The sequence below is a fragment of the Ranitomeya imitator genome, chromosome 5 (genome assembly GCF_032444005.1).
Source record: "Ranitomeya imitator isolate aRanImi1 chromosome 5, aRanImi1.pri, whole genome shotgun sequence".
Lineage (NCBI taxonomy): Eukaryota > Metazoa > Chordata > Amphibia > Anura > Dendrobatidae > Ranitomeya > Ranitomeya imitator.
Window position 1 is genome coordinate 476,537,458 of NC_091286.1, and position 16,587 is coordinate 476,554,044.

A 16,587-nucleotide genomic window follows, 5' to 3' on the forward strand; every position below is an offset into this window, starting at 1 on the left:
ATTCAGGGATCCTCTGCTCAAGCAGCGGTGAATCACTGTGACTTCTGGTGTGTTCACCGATAAAATGCTCTCCCCACGTCCTCCCGCACGCCCCGGGACCTGAGAGAAATCATTAACATAAAGAATATAACATTTCTCCACAACAAGACCATTAATATGAAGCATACAGGTAGGACTAGTGTAACATTTCTATTACCTGTATTCCCATAAAAAACCCCTTTCTGACGTAGGGCTTAATAGTATGTTCACATCGGACTCCCCATGACTCTCAGCGCCAGAGCCCGCTCCTTTCTGAGCACATGACAGCTAGTCTATACAGCTGACATGTGCCTGCAGCACCTGCGGGTGGAATCGTGATCCACCCGCCGCTGTTAACGATGAGATTGCGTCCCATCGCAGATCACAGGGCTTATTCTGAATGCTGTGTTTAACAATTTTTGGTAATTTTAGCTCATTGCGACTTCAGACAGAACAGCATGTCTGTTCTATAGTATATTTAGGAATAGGTGACGTTAGGCAGTTACATGTCAGTTACACAGTATCATGTCAGGAAGTCGCACGTCAGGCAGTCACAGAACATTACTTAAGGTAGTCGCAAGTCAGGCAGTGACATAACATCATGTCAGGAAGTCACACATCAGGCAGTCACATAATATTACTTCAGGTAGTCGCAAGTCAGGCAGTGACATAACATCATGTCAGGTAGTCACACGTCAGGCAGTGACGGAACATTATTTCAGGTACCACCAAAACAACCGCCAAAAAAAAATCTTTGAACCTCCACCATATTTGACTGAAGGAACTATGTTCTTTTCTTTGTAGGCCTCATTCCATTTTCGGTAAACAGTAGAATCATGTGCTTTACCAAAAAGCTCTATCTTACTCTCATCTGTCCACAAGACGCTTTACCAGAAGGATTTTGGCTTACTCACGTACATTTTATCAAACTGCAGTTTAGCTTTTTTATGTCACTGTGTCAGCAGTTGCGTCCTCCTGGGTCTCCTGCCTTAGTGTTTAATTTCATTCAAATGTCGACAGATACTTCACGCTGATACTGATGCACCTTGAGCCTACAGGACAGCTTCAATTTCTTTGCTACTTGATTGGGGCTGTTTATTCACCATCCGGGCACTCCTGCACTGCAACCTTTCATAAATTTTTCTCTGCTGTCCACGTCCAAGGAGATTAGCTACAATGCCATGGTTTGTAAACTACTTGATTATTTTGTGCACCGTTGACAAAGGAACATCAAGATTTCTGGAGGTGGACTTGTAACCTTGAGATTGTTGATATTTTTCAACAATTTTGGTTTTCAAGTCTTCAGACCGTTTTCTTCTCCTCTTTCTGTTTTCCATGCTTAGTGTGACACACACAGACACATTGCAAAGATTGAGTCAACTTTTACTCTTCTTACCTGGTTTCTGGTTTATCGGTTACTTGCCACAGGTGAGTTTGAACGAGCATCACATGCTTGAAACAAAAGTTGTTTACCCACAATTTTAGAAAGGTGCAAACAATTTTGTCCTGCCAATTTTTTGGGTTTTGTGTGAAATTATATCTAATGTGCCTTTTTCTCTAAACGGGAAATAAATGTGTATAACAAAATGTGTAACTGCAATAATTTTCTGGAAGAAATACTTCCTTTCCTGGAACAACTGCAAGGGTGCCAACACTTTCAGCCATGACTATATGGAAAGCTTATTACAATAGTAGCCATTTTTATGTCCTTATAGTCCATTTTGTATGCTTTCAGACTCTGCCAGTTCTACACTTAACACTCCCATCTTCCCATCCCACCCAACTTTTTGGGAAATGTGGCTGTAATAGGACGCCTTTTATTAGAAATGCAGACGTCTGCTACTGACTTCAGTATCACAACAAAGAGACAATATTTTCCACCTTGTTAAGTGGCTGTTACAAAGAGACGAATACTATATGTATGTGATGAATACCATGTCGTAAAAGATTCACTAGTTTTAGTAGGGATAACTCATATGAAACACTTCTTGATTTGCTTAGTACATATTTTGCTATTTCTTTTCACAGTGTCATATTCGGCAGTCCAGCCACATCCTTTGGTTAAACACCCAACAATCCAACTTCACCCCGATCCCCCAAAGCTGTCGCATCATCAAATGATACTACAACAGCAGCAGCAGATACAACATCGGCATCAGATTCAGACCATTACCTTACATAATCCAGCCTTGGATTCCTCCTCTGCCCAACACTGTGTGCCAATTCAGAGTCCGGCATTCCTGTCCCTTCCCAGCAGTGCTCATGCCCATCACAGTATCCCAGCCCCAACTCCTCCTCCTCCATCTCCAACACTCACACCCGCTGTTCAGCAGTCTGTAGTGGTGTCACCCTCACCAGCACAGTCCCCATGTCAGTCTCCAACTATAATCATTCACCCACAAGCCCTAATTCATTCTCAGCCGCCTCTGCTAGTGCAGTCAACACTTCCAACCAGAGAAAATACACATCTACAGAGCACATTGCATCCATCACCACAGATTGTCATTCCAACACATTGCACATCTACAGTGACCCCAGGAAGCCATACTGGAACATCACATCAACAAACAATAGCATCCACTGCCCAACAGTTACTATCTCCCATAGACCCAATGCATTCATCACTAGAGTCCTTGCCATCAACAATAGCAACCTCCCCAAATCTGCCTGCATGCCCCGCTTCCCAGCTCCAGTCTCTGCCTCTACAGTCCATACAGGCCATATCGGTACAGCCAGGAATCCTAACTCCAGGCCAGGTCTTGGTGCAGAATGCATTACTAACAGAAGAAGAACTTCCTGCTGCCGAAGCTCTCGCTCAGCTGCCTTTCCAGACACTTCCACCACCTCAGACCGTTGCAGTAAACCTGCACATACCATCAGCACAAGTGGAGACACCAGTGGTAAGTTACCAGTATGAGGTTGGCACCTCTGCTCAGATATGCAGCTAAACATCTGGAAAGAGCAGCAACCTGTCACAGTAACTTCCATATTTGGTTGTTAAGTGGCTGTTCCTAAACAGGAATAAAACACTAACAAAAAAGGAAAGCAGTAGTGTCCAGCTGTTAAAAAACTAAAATCTTCAGCATTATTGTGTTAATTTTGCAATGACTGGGATGGCTGACATAAAGGCTATGTTTACCCAGATGGAAGGTTGTATGGCAACAGAAAGGGAGTCTTTGTTGCATTTACTCCTTATAGAAGGTTTTTTTTACAGGCTCAATACTTATCACCTATACACATAAATATGAGCAACTGCATATGAATAAAGGCCCCCATAAACATGAGATAGCTATCGGTTGAGTGCACGGTTGTTCATCTGACAGCTACAGTGGGTGAAATATGTATTGAACACGTCACCAATTTTCTAACTTGCGAAGTATTAAATAGATTTCCGTAAGTGTGTTCAATACTTTATCCTGTGTCATTATTACATATTTCCCTGTGCCATTATTACACATACCTTAATTTATGGACATTTGTGGTTTGATGTATTTGCCTGTGTGGATTGGAAGGGTTGTTATGACATCTAGTGAGAATTTCATGTCAATAGCACAATTAGAAATATATGTACAACACACCCTGTAGTAACACGCTCCCCAGATATGATACACTCTATGACTGGCATTCACCTGATCTGGAAGGTCTCTCCTCTTCTCCCTACATCAGACCGCACTCCTGTTGTGCTCTCTCATGCATCTCAGTGCACATAGCACCTAATTCCCTTGTCTATCTCTTCCACAAGCTAGACACAGGTTTGCTATTGAATCAGTGCACTAGTACCATGATTTAATACAGTTTAAATAACCACAAATTCAGATGAATGACCTGGGAAGGGTTGTCTAATCCAAAAAAGGCCTAAAGGGGGCAAAGGCCAATTAGAAATGATTCCTCTCTAGCAGGTCAATGAAACTGCAAGCCTACATCTTTCTCCATTCATGATGACTGGTCATGTTCTTGACTTTGGCTGTGACTAGCAGTGGATTCCATCTCTGTCTGCCACGCCGGCACGCTGCCCTGCTTTGGCTCCTATTATTTACCGGTATACCGGTCCGGACACCTCTCCCATATGCAGAAGACTTTTTGCTGCCACTGTGCCGATGTGGGATATTAATACATGTTTATCTATGCTTTTATCTCTCTCTAAATATTGTTACTGAAGAAGGCCGTCCACTGTGGCCGAAACGTTTAATTTGATGACTACATTAAATCATAAACAAGCTCTGCTTAAGTTGAGTGCCTGAGTCTACTTTCTTCTTGACTTTGACGCGGGCTCCAATGCTGATCCTGCATCTTTTCCCGCACTTCAAGTGCCTCTAACAGCCTGGTGGATCTGAGCTTCACCTGCCGCTGTTAACCAGTTAAATTACCCTGTCAATCACTGACAAAAGGTTATAACATGCACCATCCGGAATTGAGTCATTCATCTCGCCCATCGGCTCCACTGTCACGTGACCGCAGGGTGCCAATGGGTTGTCATGACAGCCAGGGGTCTGCTGATGACCCCCAGTCCTGTCATTACAATTCTACTGCGTTCATGGGAGATTGTGATTTCACCTATAAAAGGCAGTGGTGAAGCACTGCTATGTATAGCAATGATCGCAGATTCAAGTTTCCTAATGGGACTATTAAACACAGTAAATAGTGAGAAAAAAAGTTTTAAAAAATATGGATAAAAAAAAAATGCAGGTTCAAATCAACCCCCTATTGTACCATTACAAATAAAACAATAAAAATGTACATATTTGGTTTTGCTGCGTTCTGAAATGTCCGATCTATCAAAATATAAAATAAATGAACATCGGTAAAAAGCGTAACAAGAAAAAAAATCAAAACTTCAGAATTAAATTTGTTTGGCTTCCGCACCATTGCAATAGGAGGCGATCAAAACACTTTATCTACTCCAAAATGGTATCACTCAATCAAAAAATAAGTCCTCATACAGCTCCATAGCCTGAAAAATGAAGATACTACAGGTCTTGGAAAATGGCAACATAAGTGACATTTTTGTTTTCTTACAAATTTCCAAATTTGTTTTCCCCACTTAAATAAAAAAAAACATACATGTTTGGTATCTGCGTACTCGTACGGACTAGGAGAATCATATTACCTTGTCAGTTTTACCATTTAATGAAAATTATAGATAAAACAAAAACAATTGCGAAATTGCACTTGCAATTTTAACACACTTGGAATTTTTTTCCCAGCTTTTTCCCGCTTTCATGTGCATCACATTTCAAAATGAATGGTGTCACTTAAAAGTGCAACTTGTCCGTCAAGTCCTCCTACCGCTATGGGGACGGAAAAATAGAAAAGCAATGATTTATTTTATTGCTCCATTTCAAGTATTCTCCATTTTGTTTTTTTATATATATTGTTATCCTAAAGTTTAGCGCTGTCCCCTGCATTTGGTGCTGAAGCCGCGATTCATAACCTCCCTGCAGCAGCGTTTGCTGTAGAGAAGATATGAATAATCGTGTTTAAAATAAAGATCCATGACCCCAACCCCTGTGCGCCCCCCCCCCCCCCCCCGCTGTTGTTAAAATACTCACCCGGCTCCCTCGCTGGCGCTGCTTCCTGTCCTGGCCGCACCTTCTACTGTATGAGCGGTCACGTGGGGTCGCTCATTTATAGTAATGAATATGTGGCTCCACCCCTATTGTTTTGTTTAAAATTCATTGTGGTAATGTCTATAACTAAAATTAGAAAAATGTTGTCTCTGTCCAAATATATATGGACTTAACTGTATGTTTCACTTTTTATGGTGGACATAGTAATTTTTTTAAAACATTTCTGTTTGCACATTTTAGTGAACATCCAAACTGAATGTTTTAGCACTTTTTTGACCTTTCAATTAAATTGTTGGCTAAAGTTTGAGTTATAAGGTTAAAATAAAGGAAATGTTTTGATTAGCTGCATTGTTTCTAATGAACATCTGCTGTTCCTATCCAGGTTTACCAAGTAGAACATTTGTGTCCTGAAGAAGTGCCAATGGAGCAACACGAATGTGTACGTGTGATTACTCAGACCCCCACACCTCCAACACTGTCTCCCCCTGCACTTCCTTTAGAGAGTGGCGAGGAGCTTCCTGTAGATCATATCATGCAAGGTAAAAATAACAATATATATTCCATGGTAACGTTTCTGAATTTGATGCGCTTAGGCCGATACACATAAAGTGATCAATGGAGGATTGCCATTGAAAGTTCTGTTATATTCAGTAAGGCTGCTGGTTCATTTTTTAGGTTTTGTAGAAAAATGTAAAAAAAAGTAGTATACAGTAACTCTTTTTTTTTATTCTTCATAACTTCTCAGGTTTCTGCATGCAGCTAGAAATATGTACGGTGGTTATTTTCCACTATTGTTTTTGTTCAGTTACCTGCATTTCTGCTATTCATATTTCCCACTTATTCGAGTGATCAGTGTTGTGCCAATAAACATAGGCTGATCTAATGGCCAGTATGATGACTAACAAAATTTCAAAGAACTTTGTTTACCCAAAATAAAGTTTTCACCTTTCCATCAGACAATACCAAATACTTATATAAAGTTTTCGTCTTTACTTCTAACTTACTGTCTATTGCCTGCGGCCAAGTGTAATCCATCTGTAGCATCAGAGACCCCGAGACAGTTTACAGGATGGGGGGAGGACAGCTTTTCTTAAGGTACCGTCACACTCAGCGACGCTGCAGCGATATAGACAATGAGCCGATCGCTGGAGCGTCGCTGTTTAGGTCGCTGTAGAGACGTTAAACACAGCAACTCCAGAACGATGCAGGAGCGATCCAGTGACGTAACTGCGACTCACTTATCGTTCTCCCTGGTTGTTAGCTCCATGTAAAACATTGCAGGCATCGTTGCTTTTGATGTCAAACATGACGATACACGCCGGCCGACCTGACGACCAAATAAAGTTCTGGACTTCTATCTCCGACCAGCGATGGCACAGCGGGATCCAGATCGCTGCTGCGTGTCAAACACAACGAGATCGCTATCCAGGACGCTGCAACGTCACGGATTGTTGTTGTTCTCGTTGCAAAGTTGCTGAGTGTGACGGTACCTTTACTGAAAGAGTCCTTGACTTTTTGTTCTTGACCTAATATCTGTACAGATAGCAGTACGGAGAAAGGGCTCTTAGTTTAAGGCAGGGAAGTCATTTCACAATGGCTGATGCAATGCAGGCTGCTAAGTGAGGGGAAGGAAGTCCCAACACCTGTAGTGCTGTCAAAATGCTGATAGAGCATCTGCCCACTCAAATAGAGTGGATGGCAATGTATGGCCGAGAAGATTACACATCAGCTCCTTTCATTGTTTACTTACAGCCGCCATCTCAGTTAATGACAGCTGATTGGTGCAGGTGTCAGATTCCCCACAATTGATAATGATGACCTATCCTAAGGATATCACGTGACCTATTAGCTGTTTAACATATGATGTGTTGCTGTACTTGGTTATAGTGAAATTCTGTTTTTCTAAATTTCAAGGTCTCCCAACAGCAGTTTCTTCAGTTAGTGCCTCAGTTATCAAGTCCCCATCTGACAATTCATATGCCTCCATCCCAGCACCACCACTACTTCTACCAGCTGCTACTACAAGAAGTAATAGTACACAGAAGCCGAATAGCATTCCAGGGTTGGAGAGCAAGCTTCCTCAAGCCATCGTGAAACCACAGATTCTCACCCATGTCATTGAGGGATTTGTTATTCAAGAAGGCCTAGAACCATTTCCTGTAAGTACAAGTATGGTCACTTTAGTAGTCATGAGATAAAAAGGTAATCTGTCTTATAAATGCTGACTCTAGAATCAGTCACCAGACTGATTGCAGACAATTATTTACAGCACTGTATTGCTTTAACATTTGTCTCTAATTTCTGCTAGTTTTGCAAAATCAGGCCCTAAGTGTTGTCTGTATTATATGTTTTTTTTTTCTGCATACTCCTACTATTTTTTTTTATTTTGGTGTTTTGCTCATATACCCAAGTCTTTTTGGAAGGAACAAGAAATATTGATCTTCATTTACTGATGAGGACAGTTGTTGAAAGACTTCCAAAAGCAGATTTTTCTAGCACAAGTTTTATGACATTACTACAACTTTTATATTAATTTCCTGGCATTTAAACAGGTTGTATGGAGAGAAAAAATGTGTTACTCTTCGCTCAGAATGTGCGTAGAAAAAAATGAAATAAGCAAAACTCACCAAATCAGTACCCCATTAGGGCAGCCCAGATCCTCAATGGTTTCCAGCTTTTCCTGTAGTTATGATGTCCTGATACAGTAGCATGTGACTGCTTTCATTGGCTGTAACAGTCACCGATCCTTGCATGGACGTCAACACTGCAGCAGGAGATAAAGATCGGGGGGACATGAGGGGAACGAGCAGAGTTGTAGCTAGATCTGTGGGGGATTGGCGAGTATTACAAGGTTTACAGGTATGGTTGTCATTATTGGCATTTATAATTGTTTATCATTAAACACCCAATATTTTCAGAAATAAGTCAATATTTAGCAACTGTTTATTATTGGAATATTTTAATAGCATGTCCCAATACATGCAACAAAAATGTTAACCTGTCACCGTATATTCAGTCATTTTTAAAAAGAAATGCTGAAACATAATATATATATATATATATATATATATATATATATATATATACATACAGTACAGACCAAAAGTTTGGACACACCTTCTCATTTAAAAATTTTTCTGTATTTCCATGACTATGAAAATTGTAAGTTCACACTGAAGGCATCAAGACTATGACTTAACACATGTGGAATTATATACTTAACAAAAAAGTGTGAAACAACTGAAATTATGTCTTATATTCTAGGTTCTTCAAAGTAGCCACCTTTTGCTTTGATGACTGCTTTGCACACTCTTGGCATTTTCTTGATGAGCTTCAAGAGGTAGTCATCAGGAATGGTTTTCGCTTCACAGGTGTGCCCTGTCAGGTTTAATAAGTGGGATTTCTTGCCTTATAAATGGGGTTGGGACAGAGGCGTAGCTAGGGTTTTGGCTCGGGGGGCCAAGCTTCTGAGTGGGCCCCTAACCAGGTAATCTTGATTACAACTGGGTGATGCGCCCTAATAGTGGAGGAGAACCTCAGCAGCGCTATTATTGAAGACTAGATGGTAGCCTGATTCTAACGCATCGGGTATTCTAGAATATGTATGTAGTTTATTTATGAAGATTTTAGAATAATACATTGAATACACAGGATTCAGCCAACAGCGACCAATTAGCGAAGCGTGGTTCAAATCCCGCGCCAATTCGCGGCTGGACTGTGCCTGTCGCTGATTGTTCACGGCCGGCCACGTAGTATATAGCACAGCCACGTAGTATGTTGCACAGCCACGTAGTATATAGCACAGCCACGGAGTATATAGCACAGCCCATGGAGTATATAGCACAGCCACGTAGTATATAACACAGCCCACGGAGTATATAGCACAGCCACGTAGTATATAACAGCCCACGGAGTATATAGCACAGCCTATGGAGTGTATAACAGCCCACATAGCATATAACACAGCTCACGTAGTATATAACAGCCCATGCACGCAGTGTACAGTATAACACAGCCCACGTAGTGTATAACACAGCCCACGTAGTGTATAACACAGCCCACGTAGTATATAACAGCCCACGTAGTGTATACACAGCCCACGTAGTATATAGCACAGCCCACGTAGTATATAACAGCCCACGTAGTGTATAACACAGCCACGTAGTATATAGCAGAGCCCACATAGTATATAGCACAGCCACGTAGTATATTGCACAGCCACGTAGTATATTGCACAGCCACGCAGTATATTGCACAGCCCACGTAGTATATTGCACAGCCCACATAGTATATAGCACAGCCCACGTAGTATATAACAGCCCATGTAGTGTATAACACAGCCACGTAGTATATTGCACAGCCACGTGGTATATAGCACAGCCCACGTAGTATATAGCACAGCCACGTAGTATATTGCACAGCCACGTATATTGCACAGCCCATGGAGTATATAGCACTGCCCCATAGTATATAGCACAGCCACATAGTATATTGCACAGCCATGTAGTATATTGCACAGCCCACGTAGTATATTGCACAGCCCACGTAGTATATTGCACAGCCCACGTAGTATATTGCACAGCCCACGTAGTATATTGCACAGCCCACGTAGTATATTGCACAGCCCACGTAATATATTGCACAGCCACGCAGTATATTGCACAGCCCACGTAGTATATTGCACAGCCCACGTAGTATATAACAGCCCATGTAGTGTATAACACAGCCACGTAGTATATTGCACAGCCACGTAGTGTATAGCACAGCCCACGTAGTATATAGCACAGCCACGTAGTATATTGCACAGCCACGTAGTATATTGCACAGCCACGTAGTATATTGCACAGCCATGTAGCATATTGCACAGCCCACGTAGTATATTGCACAGCCCAAGTAGTATATTGCACAGCCCACGTAGTACATAGCAATGTGGGCATCATATCCCTGTTAAAAAAAGAATTAAAATAAAAAATAGTGATATACTCACCTTCCGTTGGCCCCTGGATCCAGGCGAATCGTTTACCGATGCTCCTCGCGCACTCCGGTCCCAAGAGTGCAATGCGGTCTCGCAAGATGATGACGTAGCACTCTTGCGAGACCGCTACGTCATCATCTCGTGAGATCGTAATGCATGGAGCGGTGACCGGGGCGTCGCAAGGAGCGGGAAAGGCCTGTTCTGGATCCAAGGGGCCAATGAAGGGTGAGTATATACTGTAACTATTTTTTATTTTTTTTAAATTATTTTTAACATTAGATCTTTTTACTATTGATGCTGCATAGGCAGCATCAATAGTAAAAAGTTGGTCACACAGGGTTAATAGCAGCGTTAACGGAGTGCGTTACACCACGGCATAATGCGGTCCGTTAACGCTGCCATTAACCCTGTGTGAGCGCTGACTGTAGGGGATTATGGAGCGGGCACTGACTGCGGGGAGGAAGGAGCGGCCATTTTGCCATCGGACTGTGCCTGTCGCTGATTGGTCGTGGCTGTTTTGCCGCAACCAATCAGCGACTTGGGATTTCCGTGACAGACAGACAGACAGAAAAACGGAAGTGACCCTTAGATGATTATATAGTAGATAATCTCTATATAAAGACCAACATGGATATTACCGCCATATGGTCAGTGGTAGATACCAGCCCTACAGAACATAGATCACAACACAGTTACAGATAATGTCTTACCGCTGATGTTCTTTATGATGGAGTCGTCACTTTTCCCGTCTTTTCTATCTGGCCCAGACAGACACGACAACTTCTTCCTGCCAGGACTCAGCTGCAGAGAATACAACAAAGACACATTTCACTTCTCATATTCCAGCCCCATCACCATCTATACCCAACCTGCACAAACTCCTCATCCTGCTGATACCTCAAAACTGAGCCGCTGCTGCCGTATGTGTCCCTATTACTGCACCTGATACCCCAATACTGAGCCGCTGCTGCCATATGTGTCCCTATTACTGCACCTGCTGTGTGGTTCTGTGTGCCCTCTAAATTTTAAGGCACCTCTCTATAATATAGCAATGCCAGGGGCAAGTGCCCTAGAAAACAGTGCCCATATTTTGCCCCCTAGAAAGTAATATTGTCCTGTGTACCCCTTTGATAGTCACAGTAACAATAGTAATAATAATCTTTTTTTATATAGCGCCAACATATTCCGCAGCGCTTTACACACATTATCATCGCTGTCCCCGATGGGGCTCACAATCTAAATTCCCTATCAGTATGTCTTATAGGGGAACCTGAGTTCCCCTATAACAATAAGTGCCCACTTTACATTTAATAATGTCCCGAGTCTCCCCCTGTACAGCTCCCCTATACATAGCATGATGCTCTCTTATACACAGTATACTGACCCCTTAGTAGCTTCCAAACTGATGGCTCCAGCACTGTAATCCCCACATTGTATGATGCCCCTCTAGATAGCCTCCATATAGTATAATGCACCAGATCTTCCTCAATATAGTATAATGCACCAGATAGTCCTCAATATAGTATAATGTACCAGATAGTCCTCAATATAGTATAATGCACTCCCCATAGGCAGACTGTATAGCACAAGGCAGCACCCATAGGCAGACTCTGTAGTATAAGGTAGTACCCGCCGCCTGACCCTGTAGTATAAAGCAGCACCCCTATAGGCAGACCCTGTAGTATAAGACAGCACCCCTATAGGCAGACCCAGTACTATAAGGCAGCACCTCTATAGGCAGACCCTGTAGTATAAGACAGCACCCCCATAGGCAGACCCTGTACTTTAAGGAAGCACCCCTATTGGCAGACCCAGTACTATAAAGCAGCACCCCTATTGGCAGACCCAGTACTATAAAGAAGCCCCCCTATAAGCAGACCCTGTAGTATAAAACAGCACCCCCATAGGCAGACCCTGTACTATAAGGCAGCACCCCTATAGGCAGACCCTGTAGTATAAGGCAGCACCTCCATAGGCAGACCCTGTAGTATAAGGCAGCACCCCCATAGGCACACCCTGTGGAATAAGACAGACCCCATAGGCAGACCCTGTAATATAATGCAGACCCCCCCAAAGACAAACCTTGTAGTATAAGGCAGACCTTGTAGCATTAGGCCTACCCCCCATAGGCAGACCCTGTAGTATTAGGCAGACCCCCCATAGGCAGACCCTGTAGTATAAGGCAGACCCCCCATAGGCAGACCCTGTAGCATTAGGCAGACCCCCATAGGCAGACCCTGTAGTATTAGGAAGACCCCCCATAGGCAGACCCTGTAGTGTAAGACAGACCCCCCAACAGGCAGACCCTGTAGTATTAGGCAGATCCCCCATAGGCAGACCCTGTGGTATTAGGCAGACATTGTAGTATTAGGCAGACCCTGTAGTATTAGGCAGACCCCCCCATAGGCAGACCCTGTAGTATTAGGCAGACCCCCTGTTGGCAGACCCTGTAGTATTAGGCAGATCCCCCATAGGCAGACCCTGTAGTATTAGGCTGACCCCCCCATAGGCAGACCCTATAGTATTTGGCAGACCCCCCAGTATTAGGCAGACCCCCCATAGGCAGACCCTGTAGTATTAGGCAGACCCCCCATAGTCAGACCCTGTAGTATTAGGCAGACCCCCCATAGGCAGACCCTGTAGTATTAGGCTGACCCCCCATAGGCAGACCCTGTAGTATTAGGCAGACCCCCCATAGGCAGACCCTGTAGTATTAGGCAGACCCCCCCATAGGCAGACCCTGTAGTATTAGGCAGACCCTGTAGTATTAGGCAGACCCCCCTATAGGCAGACCCTGTAGTATTAGGCAGACCCCCCTATAGGCAGACCCTGTAGAATTAGGCAGACCCCCCTGTAGGCAGACCCTGTAGTATTAGGCAGACCCCCCATAGGCAGAACCTTTAGTATTAGGCAGACCCTCCATAGGCAGACCCTGTAGTATTAGGCAGACCCCCCTGTAGGCAGACCCCCCATAGGCAGACCCTGCAGTATTGGGCAGACCCTGTAGTATTAGGTAGACCCCTATAGGCACACCATGCAGTCTTAGGCAGACGCCCTATAGGCAGACTCTGTAGTATTAGGCAGACCCCCTGTAGGCAGTGACGCCCCCTGTCAGCATCGCCGACGTCAGATGCTGACAGGGGGATGATGGGGGAAGGAGCGCAGCATTCCTTCCCTTATCATTGCGGTCAGCTCTATCGGCTAAATGGCGGTACAGCTGACCCTGCGATGACAGGCTGGGGACCCCCTGCTGGCACCGGTCCGGGACCATCAGTTGTGTTGTGCAGAAGTCTGGTGGATACACAGCTGATAGTAACATAGTAACATAGTTAGTAAGGCCGAAAAAAGACATTTGTCCATCCAGTTCAGCCTATATTCCATCATAATAAATCCCCAGATCTACGTCCTTCTACAGAACCTAATAATTGTATGATACAGTATTGTTCTGCTCCAGGAAGACATCCAGGCCTCTCTTGAACCCCTCGACTGAGTTCGCCATCACCACCTCCGCAGGCAAGCAATTCCAGATTCTCACTGCCCTAACAGTAAAGAATCCTCTTCTATGTTGGTGGAAAAACCTTCTCTCCTCCAGACGCAAAGAATGCCCCCTTGTGCCCGTCACCTTCCTTGGTATAAACAGATCCTCAGCGAGATATTTGTATTGTCCCCTTATATACTTATACATGGTTATTAGATCGCCCCTCAGTCGTCTTTTTTCTAGACTAAATAATCCTAATTTCGCTAATCTATCTGGGTATTGTAGTTCTCCCATCCCCTTTACTAATTTTGTTGCCCTCCTTTGTACTCTCTCTAGTTCCATTATATCCTTCCTGAGCACCGGTGCCCAAAACTGGACACAGTACTCCATGTGCGGTCTAACTAGGGATTTGTACAGAGGCAGTATAATGCTCTCATCATGTGTATCCAGACCTCTTTTAATGCACCCCATGATCCTGTTTGCCTTGGCAGCTGCTGCCTGGCACTGGCTGCTCCAGGTAAGTTTATCATTAACTAGGATCCCCAAGTCCTTCTCCCTGTCAGATTTACCCAGTGGTTTCCCATTCAGTGTGTAATGGTGATATTGATTGATGGTGATAGTCCTACTGAATAGACTGTTAGAATTTGTATTATGGCAAGAAAAAAGCAGCTAAGTAAAGAAAAACGAGTGGCCATCATTACTTTAAGAAATGAAGGACAGTCAGTCCGAAAAATTGGGAAAACTTTGAAAGTGTCCCCAAGTGCAGTTGCAAAAACCATCAAGTGCTGCAAAGAAACTGGCTCACATGAGGACTGCCCCAGGAAAGGAAGACCAAGAGTCACCTCTGCTCTTGAGGATAAGTTTATCTGAGTCACCAGCCTCAGAAATCGCAGGTTAACAGCAGCTCAGATTAGAGACCAGGTCAATGCCACACAGAGTTCTAGCAGCAGACACATCTCTACAACAACTGTTAAGAGGAGACTTTGTGCAGCAGGCCTTCATAGTAAAATAGCTGCTAGGAAACCATTGCTAAGGACAGGCAACAAGCAGAAGAGACTTGTTTGGGCTAAAGAACACAAGGAATGGACATTAGACCAGTGGAAATCTGTGCTTTGGTCTGATGAGTCCAAGTTTGAGATCTTTGGTTCCAACCACCGTGTCTTTGTGCGACGCAGAAAAGGTGAACGGATGGACTCTACATGCCTGGTTCCCACCATGAAGCATGGAGGTGTGATGGTGTGGGGGTGCTTTGCTGGTGACACTGTTGGGGATTTATTCAAAATTGAAGGCATACTGAACCAGCATGGCTACCACAGCATCTTGCAGCGGCATGCTATTCCATCTGGTTAGCGTTTAGTTGGACCATCATTTATTTTTCAACGGGACAATGACCCCAAACACACCTCCAGGCTGGGTAAGGGCTATTTGACCAAGAAGGAGAGTGATGGGGTGCTACGTCAGATGACCTGGCCTCCACAGTCACCAGACCTGAACCCAATCGAGATGGTTTGGGGTGAGCTGGACCACAGAGTGAAGGCAAATGGGACAACAAGTGCTAAGCATCTCTGGGAACTCCTTCAAGATTGTTGGAAGACCATTCCCAGTGACTACCTCTTGAAGCTCATCAAGAGAATGCCAAGAGTGTGCAAAGCAGTCATCAAAGCAAAAGGTGGCTACTTTGAAGAACCTATAATATAAGACATGATTTCAGTTGTTTCACACTTTTTTGTTAAGTATGTAATTCCACATGTGTTAATTCATAGTTTTGATGCCTTGAGTGTGAATGTACAATTTTCATAGTCGTGAAAATACAGAAAAATCTTTAAATGAGAAGGTGTGTCCAAACTTTCGGTCTGTACTGTATATATTTTAGGCTTCATGTTGGTATACTGCCAAAGAGTTCTTGGTTTCATCTGTTCATGGTTGCTTTGTGTTTGCAGCTTTTGGAAAAGTTAATTCTCTCTTTTACTCCTTTCTACTTATGTCTTTAGCTCAGCCTGAAGTTCGTTGGATTTTGTACATGGTACTGTGCCACATTTCAAACCAGCTTTCGTAGGATTTTCTCATTTACTTTCCACCATGTTCTGTAGGGTTCTTGTTTGGTTCCATGAGCACTAAACTTATCAAAATGTTGAACTGTTAAAGTCAGGATGTGATAGTCTTGCACTGTTTGCGCTTGGTAATAGTAGCATTTCTGGTCTGTTCAGACAGTTTGATATTGTATTGAACATTGAAACTTTTTAGCATGAAAACCACCAGTCATAGGCCAATCAAAGGCATGTCAGAACTGGCAAGGTGGGGACGTGGAGTCTAACTAATCACAGGTTATTTTGATTTATTTTTTTTTGTCTGAAAGTGAACAGCGGGAGCCAGTATTTGTGTCCCAGCACTGTTTTAATTGTTGTCTTGTGCTTTTTTGTATCAAATATGTGAGTTCATATATAAACTGGAATTGGTTACAGCTGACCAATGGGATTGCTAGGTGTCAGACACCACTGATCGGAAGTCTGCTGCCTCAGAGTAACCCTTGACTCTGCCCTGTCCTTCAA

General features: G+C 43.5%; 1 protein-coding gene across 4 annotated transcripts in view; it reads left to right on the forward strand.

The window, feature by feature from the left end:
* PHC3 (polyhomeotic homolog 3) overlaps nt 1-16,587 on the forward strand; it is a 179,695-nt gene that overhangs the window by 96,347 nt on the left and 66,761 nt on the right. For all 4 annotated transcript variants that reach the window (XM_069727342.1, XM_069727345.1, XM_069727343.1 and 1 more), the window contains exons 8-10: nt 2,047-2,918; nt 5,968-6,124; nt 7,500-7,744. In XM_069727342.1, the coding sequence (XP_069583443.1) occupies nt 2,047-2,918; nt 5,968-6,124; nt 7,500-7,744 (1,274 nt within the window). The remainder of the gene's footprint in view (nt 1-2,046; nt 2,919-5,967; nt 6,125-7,499; nt 7,745-16,587) is intronic.